At 43.6% G+C, this 14,131-nt stretch overlaps 1 protein-coding gene across 3 annotated transcripts; it reads left to right on the plus strand.

Moving 5' to 3' along the window:
• On the plus strand, positions 6,324–11,151 carry LOC8055297 (protein PIN-LIKES 6). 3 transcript variants are annotated; one of them, XM_021457128.1, is made up of 12 exons: positions 6,324–6,664; positions 7,432–7,700; positions 7,854–7,933; positions 8,710–8,834; positions 8,919–9,040; positions 9,177–9,410; positions 9,505–9,579; positions 9,691–9,791; positions 9,898–9,950; positions 10,068–10,262; positions 10,440–10,561; positions 10,676–11,151. In XM_021457128.1, exons 2-11 carry the CDS (start codon positions 7,506–7,508, stop codon positions 10,559–10,561), a joined length of 1,302 nt encoding a protein of 433 aa, XP_021312803.1. In that variant the 5' UTR covers positions 6,324–6,664; positions 7,432–7,505; the 3' UTR covers positions 10,676–11,151. The 3 variants fall into 3 exon arrangements, with proteins under 3 accessions (XP_021312803.1, XP_002456536.1, XP_021312802.1); XM_002456491.2 differs by having other exon boundaries at positions 6,325–6,664; positions 10,686–11,151; XM_021457127.1 differs by lacking the exon at positions 6,324–6,664 and adding an exon at positions 6,728–7,267 and having other exon boundaries at positions 10,686–11,151.

Below are 14,131 nucleotides of genomic sequence, written 5' to 3' on the forward strand. Positions count from 1 at the left end.
TCAATCTGCGGCTGTCCGTCACTCCTCCGCTTCAACGCCGACGCCTGAGTTCGCCAATCCTCTCCCTCTGTCCCTTTCCTCCCTACTTTCCCCTCCTCCCCTCTCCTCCTCCGGTGAACCATGTGAGTACTTGTTCATGTAACTCGCTCCGCCGTCGCTCGCCGTGGTTTCTAATCTCTGCTCTGTCTGTTGTCTCACCGTCGTTGGCTCTCTGGCCTCTTATTCTCCGGCACCGGGCTCCGGAGCAGGCAAGTACCCCTAACCCTAGATCTGGTTTGTTGTTCGCTCACCATCTTTCTCCCATCGCCGTAGTTCTAATCACTTCTCTGTTTTCGTTTTGCTTTGTAGGTTGGTGCCTGGCGCCACGTCTTCCTTCTCTGGAGTAGACATGGCCAGGCCGCCGGCCAAGCGCCCGTTGGGGGGGCAGTGCTGGAGCTAGAGGTCACGGTTGGGGGCTTGCTCGCCTGTCCGGTGCTAGTGCTGGGCTCGCAACGTGGGTGGCGGATGAGCATCTAGCCCCGGTCGACGGCGAGGACCTAGCGCTGCACTCGGACGACAAGATGGAAATCGAGGACGACGACGATGACATGCGTGATGACGACACAGTCGTCGTTCTAAACATTGTTATGTCATTCTTTGCTTTGAGATGATGATGATTGACGTTGTATTGCTGTGATTTGATAGTATTTGTGTGACTATGTAAATTTAGCATTGTCATGTGAAAAAAAGAGTTGTTTCATACTTAATAGGCTAAGGACTGACATGGCCTGGTCAGAATTGCCATGCCCACCAGGTGGTACGGCACGGAAAAATAGCTCGTGGGCCGTGTCTTGGGCCGTACCTCTGCCACGAGGCACGCACCTGGCACTGCACGGCCAGCACAACGACAACACGACACGGTGCAAGTACGACACCGGCATGATGGCCATCTATAACAACGGCTTGAGAGCCAGTGACCGACCCAAGCTAGTACTGGCCGCTCAAATGAACTACCCCTTGACACCTCAGGTGAGTCACGTGGCGTGGGCATGCATGCAGACTGCACCGTCCGGTCCATCCTCAGCGCTCACCTACCTGAGAAAGAGCCCGATCTCCTTCATTTTCATCAACAAAATACGTTACTAATAGTATACATCATTTCTTGACTTTCAAAGTGCTACAATCCATGACTAGACCCATAAGGCCTTAGGCGACGTGTGTGTTTGCTACTCGCCGTTCGTGCGAGCCAAGGCAAACAGATTTCTGGAAATCTGAGGAGCCTCTGAAGAACAATGTAGAAACTAGACCTGACATCCCTGTGATCGTGATCGTATCATCTCATCTCATCTCACATGAAACTCGGCGTTTTCTTCTCTTTTTTTACGACGAGAAAGCTAATAATGCTGGCTACGTACCGACCTGTCCGTCTTCCTGAAGTCTGTAGACTGCATTACTCATCACTTCCCTCTTGTCCGAAACAGAGCCGCGTGCATGCATGCTTCATGCATTCATCATTTACTATGCTCGTTACCTGCAAAAGTCAGACGATTTCAGACACTAATACTCTATACACACTGGGAGCAACTTTGCAAATCTGTGCGATGCTTTCATCAGCAGGAGAGTGACACTAACACTGACACTGACACTAACAAAGGAAATTCGCAGTAATCAAATCGGAGGTGGCCGGCACGCGTCGTCGCCGCCCCTGCCCACCCGTGGAAGCAAACCGCCGTGACTCGCTGCTTTCCTGGGCGCTTCCGTGCGGCGACGGCGACGCCTTGGCCGCACGCACGCGGACGCTTGCCTTGCCCGCGCCGGCCACCAGTGCCAATGTGCCATGAGTCACCCCGTCTCGGGGGAAAATCTCGAGTGCTTTTCGACTCGGCTGCTGTTGCTTGCCCTGTTCCTTGACAGCAGCGGCCGCTAAAGCCTCACGCCCTCACCTGAGCCTAACAATTTGGACGTACGTACAGGTAGAGGTAAAGCTGCTCTGTTTTTCAAAAAAAATTTGGAAACAAGGTACCAGGCCAGCACACCTGCTCTCTTCTTTAAATCAGTAAACAGATCGTGTCGCTTAGCTTGAAACATTACGCGTGCGTGGGGTAAATTAATCATTTAATCGTATGCTCCTGCACCAGATGATCACCGGACATGCCGTGCTCCTGACCCTCCTGTGCGTCCTCGGGCGTCTCACCTGGGCCTAACCATCTGGACTTTTGGTCTTTTGCACACCTGTTCAATTCACTATAGACTGCGCCAAACAAGCAATGGCGTCTGAATTAAGATTAAGATAACAATAATTGGCGTGCTCCTGCACCAGTTGACTAGCAGCCAATGCCCTGCTCGAGAGTGCTGACGACTCGATCTTGCCTCTTCTCCATGTCTAGTCCCTCTGCAGCACACGCGTAGTCGCGCCAGCGAGCACATAAAGATTTAAGCAAAGAATCACCAGGTCCAGGTGCATACCGACACGTACGTTGTCGTCATAAAACTCTACTACACAATTGTTCCGCGGCACGCACGTTAGGTGGAGCCATGAAAGGTGTGCAACTAACTGTTCATGCACTGATCAGGTCAGTAGGATTCAGGATCGCTCCATGAGAGTGAACTAATTGAAGTGGGGGGCGGAGGACCGAGTAGGATGCTGACTGGTGAGAGTTACAGGAGCTGGTAATACTTCACCGATTTGGACAGACTATGAGCTTGCTACGCTGGTACGTAGATTGGAATTAATCGGCCTATTTGCTTGAGCTTAATTATCAGCCGAATCTGATAACAATTCAGTAGTATTTTTCTCTTACAACAAACTAGCCAACGATATTTTCTGTTGTAGCTTATTAGCCAAACGAACAAGACGGGTCGCCAGTGGCTGCCAATTTTGCCGAAAATGACGAGTCATTGTCATCATCAGGCATCCCGATCAGGCTTTACTGTTATACTGGGAATCCGGATTTGGCCCGGGAAGGCTTTGTGATAGCTACCTCTGAATTCTGAACGAATGAAAGGAAAGAAGAAACATCGTGGTGGCTGCGCCATCTGAATATCTGATGGAGACACAGGCGCCTACCATCATTCCACGCGTAACAAGGGTTACAGTGACTCAGTGTACTCTGTAGGCTCCAGCAACAGCAACATCAATCAAACAGCAACCCTTGCTGATCCTCTTCCAGAAGTTAATACAGCAGCTTCTTGGAATTAATCTCAAAGCATCGCTTAACCGATTCTCCACTCTAGCCGCCCAAGAGCTGCTCTTCCAATCACTCGTGCAGAGCAAAGGGAACTTGAGTTCTTGTTACATGAAAGCTACGACTCGCACACAGGTTCAGAGGTCTGGTCGACGCCTAGCTAGCTCTTTGCATGGCTGGTCGAACAGCGGAGATGCCCCACATCGACGTCCAAGCTAGGATGATGGTGCCGGAGGAAGCATCCGGCCGGGGGGGGGGGGGGGGGGGGGGGGGGGGGGGGGGGAGGAGGGGAGGGGGTGGGATTTTTTGTGCCGGGTCTTATCTATCGAGATAAATCACATCAGATTCGCATCGAAGTGTTCCCACACGCTGGAATAATCTACTTTTATGGTGAATTCACACCGTCTGAAAAAGAACTACATCTTTGTTCATCCCAAGTTAAAATCTAGACCGTCAATTTCGATAAAAAAGATATTGTCTTAACCAAATAGTTATACTCCCTCCAACCTAAATAGGGTCTCCAAGGGTTTTCAAAATCCATTTCCCATCTTGATTTTTTAGAAAAATTAAAAAAAAAAACAAACTACTCTCCAACACACTACTACAGAATTTCTTTTCCGAGGCGGGCATTTGACCTTTCATCCGAGTCGTTTTGGATGCCCGCCTCGGTTAATAAAATAAAAAAACAAAAAAGGGTGAGCCCATCGATGGGGCCCGCTGAGCCCATCGACAAGGCCCGCAAAAGCCCATCCGAGCACCACCGAGCTGCCGCTGCACCGTGACATCGGATCTGGCCACCCTCGCCGCAAATCCGCTGGAGGTGACGCCGAAGGAGGAGCGTTGCCGGAGTTGAAGCCGCCCGCATCGCTCGTGGAGGAGCACCGCCGGAGTGCCCTTCTACCCGGGTGTTGAAGCCACCGCCGGAGTTGAAGCCGCTAGAGCGCCCTTCTTTCCAGGAGGGATGAAAGAGTGAGGTGTCACCGCCGACCGAATCTGCCATCGTCGTGTCGCCGCGCCACCGCCACTGCCTGCTAGCACCACCGGAGAGAGCGAGGAGGGTTGCCATGGAGGAGAGGGGAGGCACGCCATCGAGAAGGGCCAGGTTGCTGCGCGCCATGGCCGAGAGGAGAGGAGGGCTGCTGCACCAGGATGGGAAGAGGAGGGAGAAGGGCGCAGTCAGCCGTCGGTGGTGGGAGGGAGAGGGAATGCGGCTGCGCAGAGGGAGGAGAAATGAATGAGGAGGAGCGAATGAAACCCTAAGTAGTTGTATATATATATGTGGAGCCTTATATCGGGCTGAGATAGGCTTTTTAAGAACAGGAGTGGACCTAGCCTTTTTAACCGAGACGGGCTTCTTATAAATAACTGCCTCCGAAAATAGCTCTATTTTACGAGACGAGCCTCTTATAAATAACCGTCTCAATTAATCGATTTTACGAGGCAGTTTTTGTAACCGTATCGGTTAATAACAAATGACCACCTCGGTTAATGGTAGGCATTAACCGAGGCGGTTGAAAATACTGCCCGTCTTCGAGAGCTATTTTGAAAGGTCGCGGTTAATAAATTTTGTAGTAGTGACAACTATCCATCTCAACTCTCAATTTTTCCAGACTTAAGAGACTGAGTCCGTTGGCCAATACGAAGGTTGAGGGATGTGAGAAAGAATAAAAAAAGATATAGTTTTTGATGCAAATGTAATAGAGAGAAAATATAAAGGTGGTTGATTTAATTTAGAAATAGTATGAGATTTCTGATATAAAATTATTTTCTAACTTTTAGGTTAATATAAAAAGTATAATTTTCTAATGTAAAAAATAGCATATATAGTAAATCTAACAACTTATGTAAATTTTTAGGCTTTAATAGCTGGATAGATTTGATTTAAGACAAATAGATGAACTTATGTTAAATTGTCTTCTAGTAACTTTTAGCTTAAAAGAATACTAGAATACTTTGCTGACTCTCGCTGTCTCCCGACAACAACCGCTTCACTTTAAACCTGCCAACATCTTGTCATGGTCCGGACAAATCACACCTGGATGGGAAACTCTAAAAAATCGCGCTTTGAGATTTGATGTAAACAGGGATGAAGCTTTGAACGAGTTTTTTCAGCCATCTTGAGCTTGTTGATTCAAGCCTGCCAAAACTTTGAGATTAGAGAAGTCATCACATGTGTCTCGAAAAAGAATAGAATATAAATTTTAAATTATAAAATAAATCTAAAAAATACGATCCTCATAAAGAAAAAATCATAAAAGAGTAAGATATATGGCGACGACTAAAGGCTGCCGTGATCCAAACACTTCCGAACCATCCCTTCCATCTCTAGGCATTGTTTAGTTTTAAAAAAAAATTACAAAATTTTTCAGATTTTTATCACATCAAATCTTGCAGTACATACATGGAGTATTAAATATAAATAAAAACAATAACTAATTATATAGTTTATTTGTAATTTTGCGAGACGAATATTTTGAGCTTAATTAGTCTTTGATTTGATAATATTTGTCAATTACAAATAAAAGTGCTATAGTGTTTATTTTGCCAAAAAATTTAAAACTAAACAGCGACTTTGCATTCTTTTTCAACACCACAGCCGATGCTTCTGACATGTTCTAAAAGAAAGAAAAGTTATCTGCGAAAAGCATGAATAATAATCGTTTATAACAAATAAATAAATAAATAAATAAATAAATAAATAAGAAAAAGATAAAAGGCAGAGAAAAATGGAAAATAAACCTAGGCTTTGTTTAGTTTCGAAAAGTGAAATTTTTTTGATACTGTAACACTTTCGTTTGTTTGTGACAAATATTATCCAATCATAGACTAACTAGGATCAAAAGATTCGTCTCGTGATTTACAGCTAAACTGTGTAATTAGTTTTTGTTTTTGTCTAAATTTAATGTTTTATGCATGTGCTACAAGATTCGATGTGACGGAGAATTTTGAAAACGAGCGAAATGAATCCGCCACATGGCAAGCCGGCCGGCGGGGCCCGGCCGCCATCCAATCCAGCACAGCCCACAGGCAGCACGCCAGCACGGCGCAGAGCAGCGAGGCTGGGCGTACGGCCCGTGACGAGCTCTCGCAATTCCTCTGTGATGGTGTCCCCTCCGCTACGGATTCCAACGCGGATATAAAACGCGCGTGAATTGTCTACTAGCAGTCCAACCAAACCCGCGCGTCGTCTCGCGAGCCGCGACTCCCCATCCCCATCGTCTCGTCGTTTCCCCCGAGCGCCCAGATCCCATCCCTACCCGCTCCGCGCGACGCGAATCACAAGCCCGCAACTCTTGGGACTTTGGGAGGCGCCCCCCACCCCTGCCTGCCTGACCTCGGATCAAAGCCTCCTCCGTCCGCCTTAATCGCGGCAGGTCGTTCGGGCCCGGGCCGTCACGCGGGAGGGGTTCATCACCCGGGAGAGCTCGGGGCTCGGCTCCCTTCTTCTCGGGACCCCCGCGCGCGCACCGGCTGGGTCACCTCGACGCGGCGGCCACGCGGTGAGTCGAGTTCTTCGCTTCTCGGGCCGCCAGTCCGCCTCTCGCTTGGTTGGGGCTGCTAGCGGGGTTCAGGATTCGCGGGTGGCGTGGCGTGGCGTCGTCCGCGATCGCTCTCGCTCGCATTGAGCGATTATTCGCGACTGCTTGTTCGTTTGCTTTCTCTCTGTTTTTTTTCTCTTGTGGGGATGTAGATTGTGATATGTGGCGTTGGGATTCTGAGCTCGGTTGCTTCCTAAGCTTCCGCGGAGTGGTTTAACGCGTACGTATATGGTAATCGGTTTTGAAGCTGCTAATATGGATGTGCCGTGTGCGTGACGAATCGAATCGGCCGCAGGATGCCTACGCCCTACGCAGCTCGGCAGCTGGGGGAATTGGATCCCCCGACCATGCGAATTTGCAACCCAGAGTGCTCCGGGTTCTCGGTGTCGTCATCTTTTACTAGTATAAGTAGTAGTCGTTGTTTGGAATCTAGTTTGTCATAATTTCTCTTCCCGATTTGATTGGTTTGTCGATGCGTCTGTTTTCGTCGAACAAGAAGTTTGTTATTGCTAAGCTTCCCGTTTCGGGGGGAAGCTGCCTGCCGTACTGTGTTACGCGAATCCGGTGAGTTGGGCTCTGCGGTTCCTCTCGACGCGCTCTGCGCCAACGGAAGACGAGCTCTGTTCCAGCTGGGTGGCCCCTGAACAACCAGCGCCAAAAGCAGTTCCAGAATTTTCCTGATGTTGCCTCTATATTTTGTCTTCTAAGTCATGCTTAAATAATGGCAGAGTCCTGGTTGCGTGGGTCACTGGATCCTGAGGCAAGAAAAAGAAGGCTTCAGTAGTCAGGTCTGGGTCAAGCCATGATGGAGAGGTCGCTGCTGGAGGTGCTGGCCACGGCTGCGCAAGGAGGGACCGAGGGGACGTCGGTGCTGAGCATGCTCAAGTATGCCGTGCTTCCCATCGCCAAGGTGTTCACTGTCTGCTTCATGGGGTTCCTCATGGCCTCCAAGTACGTCAACATTCTCCAGCCCAACGGCCGCAAGCTTCTCAATGGGGTGAGCTTTGTCTCTTGTAATTAATAAAAGCTAGCTTTTGCGCAATGGACAATTGTAGCTGGATTTTGTGATTTTGTTCAGAGTAGGAATATGTGTAGTAGTTGGGGACTTTTGTGCTCATATTAGACATCACATTTTCACTGTTTGCTGCAGCTTGTGTTTTCCCTTCTGCTTCCATGCCTTATATTTTCCCAATTGGGTAGAGCAATCACTATCGAGAAGATGATACAATGGTAAGGATAATTTCTATTGTTATCGTACTTAAGTTTTGTTATTATAAACCTAGTGTTATGCTTCGTCCAGGTGTGCTATATGGCTCTTGATTTCTTATGTGTGAGCTATTGACTGAGATGTTGTTTTCAACTAATAATCTCTATATTTGTATATGCTGCTGGCCCTCTATTAGCAATACATCCTGCAAGTATTAGATTACTGAAAATGACAAACCAATGGTGTGCTATTGTTGATCTTTCTGGTTGGGCCAACCTTTAAGTAATTAAGTTCCATATGGAACAATTTAGCTTTGGAAGCTCTAGCTTTCTACAAAAGGACAAAGAAAAGACCAACTGAAGGTGAAGGAAATCAGCACTCAAGCATTAATTTGGTTCCAGTTGAATTTATGGATCATATGGATTGACTCCACATTCCATGATTAATTTGTACCGCTACTTTATTTTTAACATACTGAAATACTGCAGTTAGTAAAGATTGGAGAAACTATTCCAAGTAGTTTGTTTCCATATAATTTTTTTCTTACTAGCATACATATCTTGTTGAAAGTGATAGAAATTTATGTAATGGTCTATTCACTATCGTGTCCTACATTTTGACATACTCATGGATTCCTTTCCCCTTCTTGTGTGTATATGTATAGCAAGTGTCCACTTTTATGCATAAGCTTCTTTAGGAGTATGTGTCCTCGAAATTTCCTTTGTCAAATAACTGTTCTGAACTTCTGTTCTGCTTTTACTTCTGTTTTTTAATATCATCTATACTTGCATGTTTGCAGGTGGTATATTCCAGTAAATATTGTTGTAGGTGCAGTATCCGGCTCTTTGATTGGATTTGTTGTGGCATCTATCATCCGACCTCCATATCCATACTTTAAGTTCACTATTATCCATATAGGAATAGGTACCACTTTTGTGTTTTGAAAATAAGTTTTATTTTCTATTTACTATTCGTTATCCAATACCATTGTGGTCCTTTTTTTTGCAGGAAATATTGGAAATATACCTCTGGTCCTCATTGCAGCGTTATGTCGGGATCCTTCTAACCCATTTGGTGACTCTGATAAATGCAATCAAGATGGGAATGCGTATATCTCATTTGGCCAATGGGTACGCCATCTCAGCTTTTACATGCTCATTTTTACTCAAGTCAGCATAGTGACCTTGTTGTTTAAAGATATCTGTTTATCATCTAGACTATGCATACAATTGGTTATTCACTCAGTTAGTCCTCTATATGTTGCAGGTTGGTGCAATTATTGTTTACACATATGTATTCAAGATGCTTGCTCCACCACCAGGACAGACCTTTGATGGTTCTGAAGAGGATGAACTCCCAATCAAGGCATCTGGAGAGAATACAGTGCCCCAAATAGGAAATTATCCTATGAACACTCACACTAGTACTGTACCAGAGAATGAACCATTGTTATCTGCTGGGGATGTTCAAAAGGAACGTGCCACTTCTGTAGGAACAAAGGTAAGAAATTCGAATAGTGGAGAGCTGATTTCGATATCAGTTTGGTGCGCGTACTTCCAACTGCAAAACTAAATGATTTTGTATATTAATGCAGATAATGGGCTTTGTTAAATGTGTGGTTAAGTTCCTGAAAGACAAGCAGCTTCTCCAGCCACCGATTATTGCATCTGTATGTATTGCTGCTGTAGTGTTCTACTAACAATTTTTAAACCGAATTCTACTAGCAATTATTTATATACTAATTCTACAACTTTTTCCCCTTGACCATTGTTTAACGCAGGCGTTTGCAATTGTAATTGGTGTTATCCCATTCTTGAAGAATTTTGTCCTTACAGATGATGCCCCTCTGTTCTTTTTCACAGACAGCTGCCTCATTCTTGGGTATCTACATGTTTCATTTCTTGTTTTGTTCTCTTGCCAATGAAGTTATCAAACTGAGATGAATGTATCTATCATCTATCACCTAATTCTGTGGCATACTTTTCAGAGAAGCTATGATCCCATGCATTTTACTTGCTGTTGGGGGCAATCTTGTCGATGGTAAGTAATTATTTTAGTTAAAACTTTGGAGAAATTGCATGGGGTGCAGTCACCCTTACATGGTTTAGAGGTATTTCTCATGTTTTTGTCTTTATCCATGTTTATTTATGGAATCAGGCCCTGGTGAAGGAAGTAAGAGGCTTGGCGTCCGTACCACCGTTGCTATAATTTTTGCACGGTTGGTCTTGGTCCCTCTTGCTGGGGTTGGCATTATCATATTAGTTGATAAACTTGGTTTCATTCCCAAAGATGATAAAATGTTCAAGTTTGTCCTGCTACTGCAGCATTCTATGCCCACATCAGTGCTGTCAGGTATGTGAAAAGGGATGTGTCTTATCAGCCAACACTTATCTTCATGTGCTCATGTGTACAGATTCTTAACAATTTTGTGTGTTAGTTGAGATCTGTAAGGCATTGGGTGGTGCCTCGCATGTTCTCCATGTTAGGAAACCACATTATGGAATCTGAAGATAGAATTGTTTGTTGCAGGTGCTGTTGCAAATCTGAGAGGGTGTGGAAAAGAATCAGCTGCAATTTTGTTCTGGGTTCACATTTTTGCTGTGTTCTCCATGGCAGGATGGATTATTTTCTATCTGAGCTTGCTCTTCTAAGTATGTCACACCCTACTACCGCAACAATCTGCAGTTTATTCTTGCATCCCCGCCTGTCAGATGTAACGCAATTTTTTGCTAGATAATAATGTTAGTTGATCTGATTCCAATCAGTTGATTGCAGATACCTTACTGCACAGGAATATCTTTGAGATCAAATATTGTCCAAAATATTGACGAAGAAACAAGTACCATGAACTGTACAGTAGCCACTAAATCGAAGTTGGAGAGGTACAATTGTATCAGGACAGATATATGGATATGATCACCCCCTATAATACCGTGGTCTCCTGCTGCTGCAAGCAGTGAGCGATGTGAGGACAGTGTTTCCCTGCACGTATCATCAGGTCACGGAGCCTAGATTGGGATGATGCCCTTCTTATCAGAACCCTAGACTATGCAGTGCTCCACGATATTCATTCATTTGTACTTCCGCGTATTGTAAATGTGAACCTTGAGGCTTTGTTCAAATAGTGTCCTTCTGGGCGAGGGCTGAAATAGTATAGATGTATTTAATACTACCTTAGGCCTGTCTATTTGGGTGTTGGCTTTGCAGGAAATGATGCTTTATCATGCAGAACTTGTGCCCACTGCTGACGTCTTGCCTTTTAACACAATTTTTTTTATTTATCTGCAAACATGTTTAATATAATACAAAATATATTTTATTAGTAATTTATTAATACTTATTACACATAAATAAATATTGGTATTTCTAGATATAATGAAAAATATAAATAAATATTAGAGTTTCTAAATATAATGAAAAACGAGAGGTTTTGACTGTACTCCATCCAAAGTATGCAGATCTGTGATGTGGTTGTCCTTGATGTCGTCTGATGTCCCCAACTCTCCATGTGCTTATAGATCTGAGACCCTGCAGATCTGAATAAAACAGACAAGCTACATGCTATGATGAGATGATTGGAAGGTAGGATTCATAACTGAGTAATTAAAATAATTCATCAATTTTTATTTTCTAATATTCTATCGAATAAATACACTCCGACTGTACCAAGGAATCATGCCAGCATAGACACACACACGCTGTTGTCGGATAAGAAGAAAACGTTAAACCAGAGAAAATGGCAGCAAGCAGATCTCGGCATTTTGCTCGCGGTGAGGCGTGTTCTTTGGAACAATTCTGAAGGGCCTTTAAAGTTTGGAGTTTTGGACCCTGTCCATCATCGCAGCTAAGGCAAAAGCCCAAGCGGCCCAGCGGCTGGTGCTCTTGCCATTCAAGATGCAGCAGAGCAACCTTTGAAACGTCCTGGGAGACGGGACTGCTCAAAATAGTCGCAGTACTCACACATAGGGCATGTTTAGTTTTCATGGAACGCAAAACGTAAAATATCAACTGTTTTAAAATGAGAAAATACAAAATATTAAAATTTTTAGGGTTATATTTTCATCCAAAATACAGAATTATTTGTTTTCATTGTGGCCTCTTGAGGTTTTATTGGGCTTTTTTGGCCTCTTGAAGCCAAAATTTAAAATGGAGAATGTCAAGTATTTTACCAAAAAAATAATATGATATTTAGTTTTATTGTGCAAAATGATGGACCAAAACCTAAAACCTTTTAAGATAAAAGGGGAACTAAGGGTGTTTTTAGTTCCCTACAGAATGCAAAATACTAAGTACTTTGGAATGATGAAATGAAAAATGTTAACTTTTTTGTGGGTGTGTTTAGTTTCATCTAAAATGCTAAAATTTTCAGGGTCCGAAATACATAAAGCTGCTTTTGGGGGGTTTTTTGGGCTCTTGACGCCAAAATCCAAAATATAAAATGGTAACCATTTTCCAAATTTTTTAGATGGTGTTTAATTCTATTCTATAGAATAGTGGGCTAAAACCCAAAATTCTTTAGCCCAAATAAAGAACTAATCAAACCCTAAACACCCCTATAGTCTCAAAGGTAAAGTGGAGTATGTGTTCGCTCTCGTCCTCCTGGTGCGGTGGCACGAGTTTACATAAGGGCTTCCCCAACACAGGATAACAGGAACGTAGGCTTCAGACAAAAGTAGCAGACCACCTAGGCATGAACGGCTCAAGCTCATAAAACTTCCAACACTAGGTGCAGACAGTGGCTTCGGGCTTTATGTCGCTGCAGCAGTTGTGCATCAGCGTAAAGTAACATTGGTAGAATGGTCCCCTAAAAGATGAATGGTATTTCTTGCTACAACACATTCTTCAATAGATGCCTACAACCTTTGTCAGATGGAGTTGTAGTCTCCTCTGCAGGCCACCCTAACAGTCTGCAGGGCTACTAATACATGTGACCTGGATTTATCTTGCCTAGCTGGAAGACAAGGTAGCACACATGGTGGAGCAATGGGAAAGCCCTAAGCAAACACGAACACGAAAGCCAGCCTCCATTGTCATCTCGGAATAACGCGCTCCTATGATCATGATGATCGTGAGATGACGAACCTCACTATCCCTCACTAGCTTGTGTAATGAGCTCTAATATCATGCCAGCGTCAATAACAAGGCCCTGAATAAGTTCGCTAGATTTATCCTAAGTCATTTGTTTATGTTTGAGTGAAATTTATATGAAAGAATTCATACTTAGGGTTCCGAATAGTAAATCTCTAAAGTTATTTTAAGTCAATTTTTTTTTAAAAGATCGATCAAAATTTCTATAAAAGAGCATAGATATTTATGACACTAAATGAGCATATTATAAAAATATATTTTACGGTGATACTAATTTGATGTTATATCTTTTTACTCTTTTGTATAAATTCATTTGATGATCATTAAAAAGTTTGACTTAAAGACAACTCTTGAAATTGATTTATTCTAGGACAAAGAGAATATTTAGGTGATATTTTGTTACATAGTATGACTTGTTTGTATACTTTTATTTATCTCGACATCCAGTTTAGGGGCTTAGATAACTAGACCATCTAGACGGACAACTATGGAAAGATAGTCTAGATAGAGCTGCTATATAAGTTTTTAGATTTGGCTGAAGCTCAAGTCCTACTTTCACATGTTTTCTGGTAAGATTGGTTCTTTTGGAGTATATGGTTGCTATATGAATTTTTGGATTTGGCTGAAGCTCAAGCTCTGTTTTTTGCATGTTTTTTTTATGAGATTGGTTCTTTTGGAGTAGATGCCACGAAAAAGCCACAAAATTTGACTACATGACAAGTATGTTAGAGATGTTTATTATTCTTTTTAAGGATATGTAGCCAATGCGGCGCACTTTATTATCAACAAGATTACATCGTTCACCATTGTTTCAAGAATAAAATTAGAGAGTTCATATCTTTCAAATGTAAAGGTACCCTAGCTATTTCATGCGCCACATTATTTGCTTCACGATCACAGTGCTCAATGGAGATAGCATCAAACTCCTGCCGTAGAGAGAAACATTGATTATAAATTGGAGCACCCACTGATGATAAGATTCCCATTCTCAGGGTCTCCACAACCTCCAAACTCTCCGAATGAACGATGAAACTGTTACATCTAGAGAATAATTTGGACGCATTGAATGTTTAGACATATGCATAAAGTATTAAATATAGATGAAACTAAAAATACAACTAGAGAATAATTTG

The sequence above is a fragment of the Sorghum bicolor genome, chromosome 3 (assembly GCF_000003195.3).
Source record: "Sorghum bicolor cultivar BTx623 chromosome 3, Sorghum_bicolor_NCBIv3, whole genome shotgun sequence".
Classification (NCBI taxonomy): domain Eukaryota; kingdom Viridiplantae; phylum Streptophyta; class Magnoliopsida; order Poales; family Poaceae; genus Sorghum; species Sorghum bicolor.